General features: G+C 38.1%; 1 protein-coding gene across 1 annotated transcript in view; it reads right to left on the bottom strand.

The window, feature by feature from the left end:
- Window positions 1-286: 286 nt before the first annotated feature.
- RMDN1 (regulator of microtubule dynamics 1) overlaps window positions 287-15,329 on the bottom strand; it is a 32,161-nt gene continuing 17,118 nt past the window's right edge. The window contains exons 4-10 of the mRNA XM_016185660.2: window positions 14,124-14,283; window positions 11,776-11,865; window positions 7,300-7,355; window positions 5,312-5,399; window positions 3,424-3,454; window positions 866-999; window positions 287-414 (exon numbers count right to left, since the gene is read on the bottom strand). Coding sequence (XP_016041146.1) covers window positions 364-414; window positions 866-999; window positions 3,424-3,454; window positions 5,312-5,399; window positions 7,300-7,355; window positions 11,776-11,865; window positions 14,124-14,283 — 610 coding nt within the window. The 3' untranslated portion in view covers window positions 287-363. The remainder of the gene's footprint in view (window positions 415-865; window positions 1,000-3,423; window positions 3,455-5,311; window positions 5,400-7,299; window positions 7,356-11,775; window positions 11,866-14,123; window positions 14,284-15,329) is intronic.

The following is a 15,329-nucleotide window of genomic DNA, read 5'->3' as shown; positions in this document are numbered from 1 at the left end:
GTAGAACTTGGACTGGCAGTTTATCGCACCAAAGCAAAGAACTCTGGGGAAGGAGTGCAAAAACGGGGCCGGGGGCCGGGGACCAGGGGCTTTCAGGATGATGGAGCTAATTTGGGACTCACAGCATTTTGCAGCTATCTTAGTGAGATATAAAACTGTACTGATGTGCCAGTAACTGTACTGTAAAACCATTATTAACCTCCCAATAAGAAACTTAGAATTTTGTATATTTAGTTTGGTAAATGGTCACAACATTTCAAGTACTGAGAAAACAGACATAAAACAGTTGTGGTTTGTATATAATCTTTATAATTTGATTATAAGATAGTAGTAGGTATTTCATGTGCTTCGTGTCAGAAATTCTCAATTCTTGTTACTGAAACCTGTCAGTAACTGAGCAGCTTCTGTCTGTATCTAAAATGGAAAAACACGTGTTATAAATAAACAGGATAGCATAAGAGGTCAGCTTCTGAAATTTAAGTTCAAAAAGTAGATTGTGATCTCAAAGAAATTCCAAATATCAGGATTGCAATCAGAGTAAAATTTCTTAAAACTGGTAACAGTCAGAGAACTCTGCCATATTTGCACATATCCTTTTGCTTTACTGATCTAGAAACATTTGACTTGCTCTACATAGCTAACAGTAATAATTCAGTATTACAACATTTACAGTATTCAGAACATCTACTTGATGGTCATTAGACATCTGCTATACAGAAAGTAATACTAATAATTCAATGAGTTCACATTTGAAAAGAATACTATTTCCAACAATGTACATTTAGACAATTATATTTTTAAAGTTCTTACTTTGCTATTATTTAATAGTGCCTTCAGGAAACCTACTTGACTAACAGTTTTTTACCTGTTTATCCTCCTCTGTGTGTGCTGGGTAGTCCTTAGCTTTCATTAACCAGAAAGCAGCAAGTTTTTTGTTATTTAACTTCAAATACGTTTTTCCTAAGAGAAGTAAGTTTTTGCTGTAGAAGTTTGGATCCACTGTACATAAGAAACAAAAACAAAGTTATCTCATGAAATAAATCTCTCATTTTTTTTAAGGTTTAATTTTTTTTGGTCTTCAATAATAAATCTGTGTGGTTGATAAACGATTTAGGCAACAAAAATTCTCTTGTTCACCTAAAAAAAAAATGGTGGTGGCCGTGGGGGAATGAATCTGAAGTATGTCTATGTCCACTCAAAAGCTTGCGTATTAATTTATTTAAAAGGATACATTTAGGAGAGTTTGGGGCCACTCCTATAAGCTGCTTCTTGAAAAAACGAATGCCATGAAATTCTTCTTCACAAACGACAGTAATTACCATATAATAAAAACTGGTCTGGTTCGAAAACTAGAGTTTACATTTAATGTTTCTAATCCTGAATAGCCAATGGCCAATGTGTCAAAGCCTCTTTTCAAAATGATGTAATCATGTCAAATAAAGAATCATGCTAGGGGCCAGGCGGTGGCTCACCTGGTTAAGTGCGCACATTACAGTGCACAAGGACCCAGGTTCAAGGCCCTGGTCCCTACCTGCAGGGGGAAAGCTTCACAATTGGTGAAGCAGGGCTGCTCTCCCTATCTCCCCCTCCTCTCTCGATTTCTGGCTGTCTCTATCCAATAAAAAAAAAAAAAAAAGAATCATGCTAGAATTGCTTTATATTCAGTAGTGATCAAAGCCTGGAAAGTGACACAATGGATAACATGCTGGCCTTAAAAGCACAAGTCCTCAGTTTGATCTCTGGTTCTTGCTTTCCCAACAATAAATCATAAAAAATATATAAATTCAAGGGGAGCTTGGTGGTAGCACAGCGGGTTAAGTGCACATGGCGCAAAGCGCAAGGGCCAGCAAAATGATCCCAGTTCAAGCCCCCAGCTCCCCACCTGCAGGGGGTCACTTCATGAGCAGTGAAGCAGGTCTGCAGGTGTCTTTCTTTCCCCTTTGTCTTCCCCTCCTCTCTCGATTTCTCTCTGTCCTATCCAACAACAACAGCTATGACAACAATAACAGCAATAACTACAACAAATGCAACAAAGGCAACAAAAATGGAAAAAATGGCCTCCAGGAGCAGTGGATTCATAGTGCGGGCACCGAGCCCCGGCGATACATACATACATACATACATACATACATACATACATATATTCAGAAGGGGAAACACAAAGTAGAACTTGGACTGGGTTTGGTGCATTTCACCAAAGTAAAGGACTCAGAGGGGTATGGGGAGTGTGCTTCAAGGTGCTGGTGCATGATGGTGGAGGAGGACCTAGACTAGGGGTTGAGTGTTTTGCAGAAAACTGAGAAATTTTTACATAGGCAATAACAGCTGGATTTACTGCAAACCAATAACCCCCCAAATAAAATTTTATTTAAATTCAGAACTATCCTCTTTGTTACTCAAATGATCTTTGCCCAAATTTTATTTATTGAAGAAACCTTAGGAATAGGCCTACCCTACAGCCAAGCAGTTCCTCTCCTAGGGATTTACCCACATGAGACAGAAACACCTATCAGAAGAGATCTGTGTATACCTATGTTCATAGCAGCAGTTTATAAATGACAGAAACTGGAAGCAACCCAGGTGTCCAACATCAGATGAGTGGTTAAAAACATTGTGATATATTTAAAAGTATACGAATGAAAATTGTGATATATATATTACTCAGCTGTTTAAAATGATGAGGTTGGGAGTCAGGCGGTAGCACTGGGGTTAAGCGCACGTGGCATGAAGCAAAATGCAAGGACCAGCATAAGGATCCCAGTTCGAGCTCCCAGCTCCCCACCTGCAGGGGAGTAGCTTCACAGGCAGTGAAGCAGGTCTGCAGGTGTCTATTTTTTCTCCCCATCTCTGTCTTCCCCTCTTCTATTTCTCTCTGTCCTAACAAAGTTGATATCAATAACAACAATAACTACAACAACAATAAAACAACAAGGGCAACGAAAGGGAAAATAAATACATATAAAATTTTTTTTTTTAAATCAAAAACAAAAAATGATGAGGTTGTCTCCTTTGCATCCTATTGGATAAAACTCGAGAACATCACATTGAGTGAGATAAGCCACAAAGAGAAGGACAAATACCAAATGATCTCACTCATTAGCAGGACTTAATGAAGTAGGGACAGGGAGGGAAGAGCACAAAGTGAAACATGGACTGAACATGGTGTATTGCACCAAAGCAAAGGATTCTGAGGGAGGGGGAGAAAGGATCAGAAGAAAACTCTGGGGAACCTATCATATAGTGAAACTGTATACCTATGTCAATGATTGCACTGTAAAGCATTAACCCCCTCAAAAAAATTGTTTCTGAATGTCTAGTGCAAACTGGGTGAAGTACACTAGAGAAACTAGTGTTTTAATAATTGTTATTATAAAATGCATTCACATTTTTAGTATGTGGTATGTAAAATTAAAAATGTATTACCTTGTTCTGCCTTGTAAAAGTAGCCTAAGGCCTGTTTAAAAAAAAAATCAAGACATAATGAAAATTGTTAAAAACAATCACTATTTTTTATTTATTTTAAATATTTTGTTTATTAATTAATTAATTTATGAGAAACATAGGAGGAGAGAGAAAGAGCCAGAGATCACTCTGGTACATGTGCTGCCGGGGACTGAACTCAGGACCTCGTGCTTGAGAGTCCGATGCTTTATCCACTGCGCCACCTCCCGGACCACAAAACAATCAGTATTTAAAAAAAAAAAATTTTTTTTCCTCAGAATTTAAATCAAGAAATTTAAACAATTTAATGATGAATTTCAGCAGTGGGTTAGCCTAGCTAAAATGGACATAAATACTACCAAATAATCACAGAACAAGACCGCTTCTGGTAAAAACATGTTTGTTATATTTACAACTTGTACCAAACTGGTATCCTATACTGAGAAATAAAAACTATATCATGTGGAACTCAACTATTTTGCTTTTTCACATCATAATATCAATGATTATGCCTAGGAAAAATGGGATAAAATTAAAAGCTGAATTTACATTTTGAACATAGGTTATACCAGTAAATTTGTAAAAGTTTTTTACTATTGAACTTTCTGCATAAAATGTTATTGTGAGTCTGAAACTCTAATTCTTTGTCCCACTTAGTGTTCTCCTAATGCAATGATACTTGATTTCTTAAAAATATTAATATTCTTTGTTTTTTTAATATTTTGTATTTATTATTGGATAGAGACAGAGAGAAATTGAGAGGAGAGAGGAGAGAGGAGATAGGGAGAGAGACACCTGCAGCCCTGCTTCACCACTGGTGAAGCTTTCCCCCTGGGTGAGGACCAGGGGTTTGAACCTGCGTCCTTGGACACTGTAATGTGATCACTTAACCAGGTGCATCACCGCCTGGCCCCAAAATAGTAGTGTGTTTTATCTTTGTTCTTAGAATGTACTGTTTTTAGTAGCAATAAGTATTTTACAACTGTGAAAAACCAAAACCCAGAAACCCCTATCAAATTTTATTTTCAGTGGGAAAAGCAAAAGACCTTGAACATATAGGGACTCTGAGGTGGCATACAGATTAACATGTATAAGGACCCAGGTTCAAGTCCTTGGTCCCCACCCGCCGAGGGGAACCTTGATGAGTAGTGGAATAATGCTGTCCATGTCTCCCTCCTCCCCTGTCTCTTCTTCATTCTCCTCTTCCTTCTCTCTCTTCCTCCTTACCCTCCCACATTTCAGTCCCTAGAAAGATGGGGGTGGGGAGGAGGGTGAATGAATGGCTACTGGGGGTGGCAGAGTCATTCAAGCACCAAGTCCTAAGTCCCAGAGATAATTTTGGGGTGGAAGGAAACCAGTGTTATAAAACAATGTTAAGTCAATAAGAACTTAATAAATTTAAATTAAGAAGACGTTGATCAAAAGGGGAAAAAAAAGTAAAAAATATGAGAGAAGAAACACGATTTTTCCAAACTCACTAAGAGCATAACAATTACTGTTCTTTCACAGATGTGAATATTTATTTTCCAGGTAAATGAGTACTACTGTGCAGAATGTATGCTTCAAATATCCTAACTGGTGCTGTATTTCTTGTTCTATATTCTAACATTTATATAGCATAGATTTCAAACAGAAAAGCATAGTAGATTTTTAGCCTTTTGGACTACTTTAGTTGACACTTACCTCGAGAAAAAAAAATCCCTCACCAGTCATGGATAATAAATATTATACCTTGTGAAAAAGACAATTGCACTGGATCATTAGAAAACTGCTGAAATCCCTCACTGTTCAGAACTGCAGATGGGTGGACAATGTAGGTGGCACTGCAGTTTAGAAATCAGTACTACCTTAACAAAGGACATCATACTACCTCCTCATAGGTGGAACTAGGAGGAGTTGCAAACAGCACTTTAGCAATTCTTCTTTGATACCAAGGCATTTCAGCAAACGTGTAACACCTATAGAGAAATAAAACAGCATTTATGCATTCAAACTGGGCCTTTTTTTCTCAAGCTAAACCTCTTAGCAGATATAAAGCAGATACAAATGAGGTCTTCAACCTTTACATGTGTCAGCTATTTGTATTTAATTAGGTAATATCAAATAGGTTTGCTCAATTATATGCTCAAATAATATGCTCAATTATCTAAACTGACATCAGGTCGAGTCATCAAGCAGGGTGTATTTTGTGATTAAATATAAATAGCAAAAGCAATTACAATACAGTATTTAACATTATGTATTATATGTACTAGCAAAATTATGCAAATCGGGTTTTATAAAAATGGAAAGGCGGTAACAGTCAAGATTATACTGTTACATTTTACATACTATGAAGATGCGAGGATCTTAAGAGTATCCTAGAGTAATCCAATCTTATATGGCCTAATAAATAAAGTCGCTCTTGACAAAGGGAATCTAAGGTCTAGCAAAACATTTTAAGAGCCCTGAGACAGTTGACCTGGGAGAGCACCTGTTTTCCTGTGCACACAACCCACATCCCTAGTACAGCTCATGGGAGGGTTATGCCATTGACGGCTCTCTGAACAAGTCTGGCCTAGTCCAAAAAGAGAAAGCAAACCAAAAAAATTAGGGGGGTGGGGCAGAGGGGAGGGGATGAAGGGAGAGTGGCGGGGCCTTGCCAGGACTTCACCACTCTACATTGACTTTTTCAGGTAAGAAAGAGCACCAAAGTCTCTCCCAGTCTGGTGGAGGCCAGGCTCATACCCAAGTCATATGCATGGACAGGCCAGCATCTTCCCAGATGAGCTATAATGCCAGTACCCAAAAGAGTCTTAATGTCACTTTAGTCTTAGTACATGTTTCTCAATCACATGAATAAAAATGTTTAACGGGAGGCCTTGGTAGCGCAGCGGGTTAAGCGCACATGACGCAAAGCTCAAGGACCGGCTTAAGGATCCCGGTTTGAGCCCCCAGCTCCACACCTGCAGGGAGTCACTTCACAGGTGGTGATGCAGGTCTGCAGGTGTGTATCTTTCTCTCCCCCACTCTGTCTTCCCCATCTCTCTCCATTTCTCTCTGTCCTATCCAACGACGACATCAATAACAACAACAATAATAATAAACAACGATAAAGCAACAAGGACAATAAAAGGGAATAAACAAATGTTTAATGTTGGTCACAAGTTTAGTCTTTTCTAATTACACATGCATAACTGATAATTTAATGGATTAAATACTCTTGATTCTGAGAAATAACATTTTAATTTTACATTTGAATTTTTAAAAAATATGTATTACCTTGTTTTATTGTTGTAGTTATTATTGTTGTTGGTATTGATGTCATCATTGTTGGATAGGACAGAGAAAAAATGGAGAGAGGAGGGGAAGACAGAGAGGGGGAGAGAAAGATAGACACCTGCAGACCTGCTTCACCGCTTGTGAAGTGACTCCCCTGCAGGTGGGGAGCCGGGGGCTCGAACCAGGATCCTTACATTGGTCCTTGCACTTTGACATCTGAATTTTATTCTCTTCTTTCTTCAGTTGCTACCAGAGTTATCACTGGGGCTCAGCTCCTGCATGACAAATCCACCACTCCTGGTGGCCAATTTTCCTATTTTTACCCCCTTTCTATTAGGGTAGAGAGAAATTGAGAGGGGAGGAGGAGACAGAGAATGAGACAGATACTTGCTGACCCCTCATGAAGTTTCCCCCCTGCACATGAGGAACGGAAGTTCAAACCTGTTCTTCGAGTATGGTACTATGTATGGTCAAACAGGTGTATCTCCACCTAGCCTCTGTACCTAACTTCTTTATGTAATAAAGGTTTTTATGCACACTGCAATTTAAGTTCATATTAAATACCACTGAAATATTTATTTAAAATTTTTTTCTTACCAAATACCCATAAGGTGAATTGAGGTAGCATCTTTTGGATTCAGTTCAATTGCTTTCTAACAAGAAATAAGAACAATCATGTTTATTTCACAAACACCTGTAATTACTATGTTTGTTAAAAGCCTATTTTAAAAATTACAACATTTCATTTTTTTCACTGCAAGTCTTTTACGATAACATCAGTTTCGTTTCCCTTTTAAAAATGTGGTTAATTTCAGCATACTAAAAGTAATTTGTACTAAGTTTACTATAAGTATTCTATAAGGTTTAGAAACTAAAAAACAAGATTAATCAAGATGAGGAAAACCTTAAAATGTGTAAATTAATTTTTAAAAGTATTAATCTATAGTTTTCAATGCTTCTTTAAAGGAAAAACGTATGGTTCAGGTTACATTACTGATTAAGGACCTGAGTTCAAGCCTCAATCCCCACCTGCAGGGGGAAGGTTTCATGAGCAGTGACGCACTGCAGTATGTATCTCTCTGTCTCTTACTCTCTTTTCTCTTTAAGTTTATTTATTTGATAGAGAGAGAGAGGAAATGAGAAGAGAGGTGGAGATAGAGAGAGGGAATCTGTCTTACTCTCTATCAAAAAGAAAAAATATGGGGTAGGGGTAGATAGCATAGTGGTTATGCAAAGAGACTCTCACAACTGAGGCTCCAAAGTCCCAGGTTCAGTCCCCTGCACCACCATAAACCAGAGTTGAGCAGTGCTCTGGAGAACAGTGGGGAAAAAAATATATATGGCCCACCAGGAACAATGGAGTTGGCGTGCACTGAGCCTCACTGATAAACATGTACGCAGAAAAAAAAAAGGAGGAGGGGAGGGAGAATGAATAGTTTACTATTTACTCACAGGCAAAATTGGAAAACAAGATCAGAAGAGAAAACACAAGTAGAACCTGAACTGGAATTGGCATGTTGCACCAAAGTAAAAGACTCTGGGGTAGGTGTGTGTGTGTTTGGGGGGTGGGGGGTAATACAGATCCAAAAAGGATGACAGAGGACTGAGTGGGGGTTGTATTGTTATATAGAAAACTGGGAAGTGTTATACATGTACAAACTATTGAATTTACTGTCAAATGTAAAACATTAATTCCCCAATAAAGAAATTAAAAAAATAAAATAAATGTCTTCTGTATGCACATTTGGTTAATATACTTCATATGCAATTACTACTATAAGAAAAAAAAACCCTGGTGAGGCAGTGGCACACAGTTATACACAACATTTTAGAGCAAAAGGACCCAGGTTCAAGCTCCTGGCCCCACCTGCAGGGGGAACCTTCATAAAAGGGTGAAACACTGCTGCAAGTGCCTCTCTCTCTCTCTCTCTCCATATATATATATCCCCCTTCCCTCTCAATTTCTGTCTTTATCCAAAATAAATAAATAAAATGTAAAAAAGAAAAAACTAGCCCAGGATACACTAGTAAATTATGAGTGATATAAAATATGTTGGTGGTCTCCCTAATTTCTATTCACCATGTAAATTAATGTGAAGCATGAATCACAGGTTAACTTTAAAGCAACTACCCCTCATTTTATTATCTATTATTTTGTTGTAAATTAACACTATTTTGTTGTAAACCTCACAGATAAATGCTAATCCTGTTAAGTTTTTTTAGATGTGTTCATTTTCAGAAGAGGCAGACCAGATAGCACTGTTCAGCTCTGGCATATGTTATTGTCAGGAACTGAACCTGGGACCTCTGGGCCTCAGGCATGCAAGTCTGGTGTACCAATGTTTCATTATCCCAGGCCCTTTTTTTTTTTTTTTTAATTGAGGCTTCAATTTCCAGGGTAAGGAGAGTACATGCTTCATCATGCACAAGGCCCCAGGTTCAAGCTCCCCAAGTCACCACATGGGAGCACTTAAACAAAGGAGGGGGCTTCACAAGAGGCAGAGCAGCATTAGTGTCTCTCCTCTCAGTCCTCTCTAGATAGAAAAAAAAAAAAGAGGAAGAAAAAGTTTACTGGGAACAGTAATCACACATGTGTGATGCCTCAACAAAGCCCTGTGAGCAAGAAAAAAAGGAGAAATTTTCTGGTACAGAGCTAGTAGCATTTTACATCACTATACAGATGAGAAAGAAAATAACTGATCACATACAGTGGATGCTTTGCGATATTAACATTTTCTTATGGGACAGGTTGAGAGGACTATCATATGGAAACTTTTTTTTTATTTTTGGTGTAATCCTTCCAGCCAGTGATTTGCGTTCAAAAACAATTCAAAGAGGGGAGCTGGGCGGTAGCATAGCGGCTTAAGCGCACATGGCGTAAAGCACAAGGGCCAGCTTAAGGATCCCAGTTGAGCCCCCAGCTTCCCACCTACAGCTGTGAAGCAGGTCTGCAGGTGTCGTTCTCCCCACCTCTCGATTTCTCTGTCCTATCCAACAACAACAGCTATGACAATAACAACTACAACAAGGGGGCAACAAAATGGGAAAAATGACCTGCAGGAACAGTGGATTTGTAGCCCACAGGCACTGAGCCCCAACGATAACCCTGGAGGCAAAAAAAAAAAAAAAAAATTCAAAGAGAACAACTGCTTATGACTTCAAGAATAGTAATGGAATTTGAAATGATAGCACAATCCTTTAAATTATATAAAAACTAAGGTTTTTTTGTTTTTTTTTTGTTTTGTTTTGTTTTGTTTTTGCCTACAGGGTTATCACTAGGGCTCGGTATCAGCACTACAAATCCACTGGTCCTGGATGCCATTTTTCCCATTTTGTTGCCCTTGTTGCGGTTGTTGTTATGGCTGTTGTTACTGCTACATAGGACAGACAGAAATCAAGAGAGGAGGGGAAGGCAGAGAGGGGGAGAGAAAGACACCTACAGGCCTGCTTCACCACTTGCGAAGCGACCCCCTGCAGGTGGGGAACTGGGGGCTCCAACAGATCCTTACATAGGTCCTTGTGCTTTGCGCCATGTGTGCTTAACCCACTATGCTACCGCCCAGCCCCTAAGTATTGTTTTTAATATACAGATTTGAAAACTTACACAATACATTGAGTTTTAAGATACAAAAATCCATAACCTTCCCTTTAAGTATGCATTAGTGTAGTGCAGGTGATTTTTTTCACATTGGAAGTCATTTGTCATGTATTTCTAAATGTTGAGTCACAGAATAAATAGGCAGTTTTCTAATACCACAAAGAAATTGTTGTACTTCATTTTAATGGAAGATACCATAAATGTTATATTTTATGTATCATTACTGTAGGGGAAAAAATGAGAAATATATCACTGACTAATACAAGTTGCCTTAACAGGAATTTAGAAAAGATAATTTTTGCACAGAAAAACAAGTCATAACTTTTCTGACAACCTAATACTCACCTGGCTATTATGCTGCTTTTCTCTGTGCACATGCCAGTTTTGAGCTAGCCCTTACTGCACTGAAGAAAGGAAGCTTCCGTGCTGAGCTCTCTTTCACACACACTCTCTCTCTCTGCCTTCTCTATCTCTATCTAAAATAACAATAATAATAAATTTAGAAAAAGGATGAGGGAGCCAAAGTCATGGAAATCCTCTCTACCTGTTGAACTATTTCCCCAACCACCCAAAGATGTTAAAATGAGGAAAATGTATAAAACTGAAATATCTGTATACACAAATACAAAAACACATAAATATTACTGGTGACTGAAGAAGTCAAATTTCTTTTTTATTATTATTATTTTTATATTTATTTATTCCCTTTTGTTGCCCTTGTTTTATTGTTGTAGTTTATTGTTATTGATGTCACTGTTGTTGGATAGGACAAAGAGAAATGGAGAGAGGAGGGGAAGACAGAGAGGGGGAGAGAAAGATAGACACCTGCAGACCTGCTTCACCGCTTGTGAAGCGACTCCCCTGCAGGTGGAGAGCCGGGGGCTCGAACCAGGATCTTTATTCAGGTTCCTGAGCTTTGCGCCAGTGCGCTTAACCTGCTGCGCTACCACCCGGCTCCCAGATGTCTTTTTTTTTTTTAATATTTATTTATTTATTTTCCCTTTTGTTACCCCTGTTGTTTAATATTGTTGTGGCTACTGATGTGATTGTTGTTGGATAGGACAGAGAGAAATGGAGAGAGGAGGGGAAGACAGAGAGGGGGAGAGAAAGATAGACACCTGCAGACCTGCTTCACCGCTTGTGAAGCGACTCCCCTGAGGTGGGGAGCAGGGGCTCGAACCAGGATCCTTATGCTGGTCCTTGCACTTTGAGCCACGTGGGCTTAACCCGCTGCCCGCCCGACTCCCTGAAGTTAGATTTCTTAGCCCCTAGAGTTCAATGTTTGTTTTCAATACTTAATGTTATAAATTGGGGAAATGCAGTCATCTGGAAGTCCATGGCCACTCCAAGCAGAATACAAACACCACTGCACTAAGTCAATCAACAGAATTTTGAGAAATAAAATGTCACTGATTTAAGCACTTAGCTTTAGGTATTTTGCTATTTAGAAAAATGTTTTTAAAATTCATCAGTACCTCAAAATGTTCCTTGATCACGTAGGCATTTGCAATTTTAGCCTTGATGCCTTCATAATCTCCAATGTCACTAATACAGATTGCATACCACTAGGAAAAAAAAAGGTATAGGAATATTATCCTGAATTCTATAGTCCACTGAATAATACAGGTAAGCTGAGTCGTCGTCGTCTTCTTTTTTAATTTCTACCAGTTATTGCTGGGGCTCAGTGCCTGCACTAACAATGTACTTCCCCCCCCCCCTTTCTATTTTATTTGATAACACAAAGAGAAATTGAGAAGGAAGGGGGATATAGAGAGGCAGAGAAAATGATACACTTGCAGACCCACTGCACCGATTGTGAATCAGCTCCCAAGCAGGTGGGGAGTGGAGGCTAAAACCCAGTCCCTTGTGCCATAGTCCTCCCCCCCTTTTTAAAGATTTATTTATTTTGCAAGGGAAAGGGGGGAAGAGGGAGAACACAAACCAGAGTAAAATGTGATGCTGGAGATCAAACTTGGGACCTCAAGCTTTTAAGTTCAAAACTCTACGACTATACCACCTTCCTGATTCCTGACTACATAACTACTATTCTTTTTTATTTATTTATTTTTTTGCTTCCAGGGTTATTGCTGGGACTCGGTGCCTGCACTATGAATCCACTGCTCCTGGAGGCCATTTTTCCCATTTTGTTGATCTTTTTGTTACCCTTGTTGTTGTCATTATTATTGTTGTCACTGCTGTTATTGTTGTTGGATAGGACAGAGAGAAATCAAGAGAGGACAAGAGACATAGAGGGGGAAAGAAAGACAGAAACCTGTAGACCTGCTTCACCACTGAAGCGAGCCCCCTGCAGGTGGGAAGCCAGGGGCTCAAACCAGAATTTTTCTGCTGGTCCTTGCGTTTCACGCCTTGTGCACTTAATCTGTTGCGCTACTGCTGGACCAACCATAACTGCTATTCTATGTCACTGCCAATCAATAAAAATATCAGACAAAGAAACAGTTAATAAATGTACTGGAAAATATACAGAAAAATTGACAGTCATCAATGAACTCAAGGTATTACAGGTCATGGGGAACTACTATACACAATCGAGTAGTGAGTCTCTATGAAAAGTTATTAATACAATGGAAAGAATGATTATGCTGATGGTATGAGCAAGAATTCAGAAAAATTTGCAGTAAACATCAGTTTATCTTCTCTTCTAAGAGCAACTTCTCTCCTACCACATCTACATTACTATAGTAGAAAAGGCTATACTTTTCAACTTTAGCCTTAACCATAAGTGAGTAAGTTATCCCATAACCATAAGTGAATAGACATAAGCTGACATAATCTGATTTTCTTCCCTAAGAACTGAATCCAAAATATCCAGGTGTTCTGAAAAGTTAACAAATGAAGATAAGGAGGAAATAAAAGTCTACAGTGACAAAGATTTTAAAGTAACATCCAAAAGGATGGTAAAGTCTCAGAAGAATTGAGTTTGTTTTATCTGAGGCCTTAAATGGGTCTTGCTCCTTTGGGTTCTGCTTAATACACCAGTTTCTTTAATAAGCTCCCTATTTTTCTATGAGTTTATTTCTGTGGGGTTTTAATAATTATAAGAAAAAATGTTAGCAGAACATGTATCTAAATCTTCAACAAAAACTTCAGTATTTTGCTTGCTCTCAAAGTAAAGTATTGACTTTGACACACACACACACACACACACACACACACACACACACACACACACACACACACCCCTCTATACACTATATTTATTTAACTCCACTGACAGTTACCCAGTTGACCAAATCCAGTAAACTACTAGCAGAGTCTGGCAAGTTTGTTATCTTAGCACTCTATCTTTCTCCCACACTATTAGGGCTCCGGCAGGGGAGGGAAGCCACAACATTTAAAGTAAACATCTTTGGAGACAAAATCTGGTTGTCTCAATAACTATTGAGAATAATCCAACATGATAAAGGGATATCATAATCCAAAATACTAACACTAAATCCAAAATACCAATATGGGGCCAGTCTCCCCATATTGTCCACTGAACCACATGGAAAATTCACAAATGGGTTGAATACCATGTGAAAAACTCTAGTAGGTCTCAGTTTTCAAGTACTATATTCCTAGCTCCAAACAAAACAGAAATTATGTGAAAAACAAAGCAAAAAGCAAGTGCTTATACTACTTGGAGTAAAAATGCAGTTAACTAATGAAACTACTAACAGTAAATGTTCAAAAACTGCAAAGAAAAAACTTCTTTTGAAATAATGACATAAAAATAAATTGCTTCCTTATTTTAAATATAGGTAAGTCTAGATCCATGCACTTCTCAGTACATAGTATCAACTTACTTTCAACACCTCACCTTATGAGCGGCAAAACTTGATTCATTTTTTTCTAGTGCTCTTTTTGCATACTCTAGGGCTTCATATACCAATAGCTTTTTCTGTTCTTCTGAGGTTCCAAACAGTTGAGCTTTATCACGTGAAGCCCGTGCCAAACGCCAGAGTAACTCTGCATCTTCACTAATTTAAAATAAATATAGAACAACCTGTTTACATCACACTTTAAAATTGTTAACGGTCATACCACTAATGAATGCATACGGTCTTTTGTGGCAGGTAGTACACAGCAAGTTACATGACAGCAGAAGCCATTACTCATAGTTGAATTTTTTTTTTACATTAGATCTTTATTAAAATTTCCCACAAAATACTCAATATTGACTTACCTATAATAAGTATCTAAAATACTTGCCTTACAAAATTTACCACATAACTAAGGTTCGACCTCATCAGCACTGTGCCTCAAAAAATTTACTAACTGATCCACATGGTACCATAAAATAAACTTTACAAGACTCATGCTCTGCATACCTAGATCCCAAAATCATTCATTGCATAAAGAGGTATATAAACCTGCTAGAAAAATAAGTAATTAAATATAATCTCAAAATAAATCCTATGTCTGAATGTGTCCTAAAACTGACCACATAGTGTATTTCAAGCAAGGTCATTAAACTCTTTGAAGAGCTGCCGCTGAAACAGTAACATGCAAAATAAGAAATGGCTAATAAAACAGTAACAAATTAATTAGAAATAGTTGCTGTCTTTGTATCTACTGTATCTATTTATTAGTGAGAGAGAAGGAACAAGAAAGCAGTGTCACTGTGCCAGAGACTGAACTTAGAACCTCAAGCTTGAGAGCCCAATGCTTTATTGGCTGTGCCACTTCCCTGGATGCAACTTTAAATTTTGCTTATTAATATTTCCCTTTATGCTTACTATTGTAAATATTTAATAACAAAGAGTATTCAAGTAAAATTTCCAAACTGAAGATAGCAATAGTATATTTGCAATTCAATGGCTATAGAGTCCTTTTTTTATAGTATGGTATAGATTTTGTATTTTTTAAAATTTATTTATTGGGGGATGTTTTACATTTGACAGTAAATACAAAAGTTTGTACATGCATAACATTTCTCAGCTTTTCACATAACAATACAACCCCCACTAGGCCCTCTGTCATCCTTTTTGGACGTGTACCCCACCTACCCCAGAGTCTTTTACTT

The sequence above is a fragment of the Erinaceus europaeus genome, chromosome 1, assembly GCF_950295315.1.
Source record: "Erinaceus europaeus chromosome 1, mEriEur2.1, whole genome shotgun sequence".
Lineage (NCBI taxonomy): Eukaryota > Metazoa > Chordata > Mammalia > Eulipotyphla > Erinaceidae > Erinaceus > Erinaceus europaeus.
The sequence above is the reverse complement of the archived record's forward strand: the minus strand, read 5'-3'. Positions and strand labels throughout refer to the sequence as shown.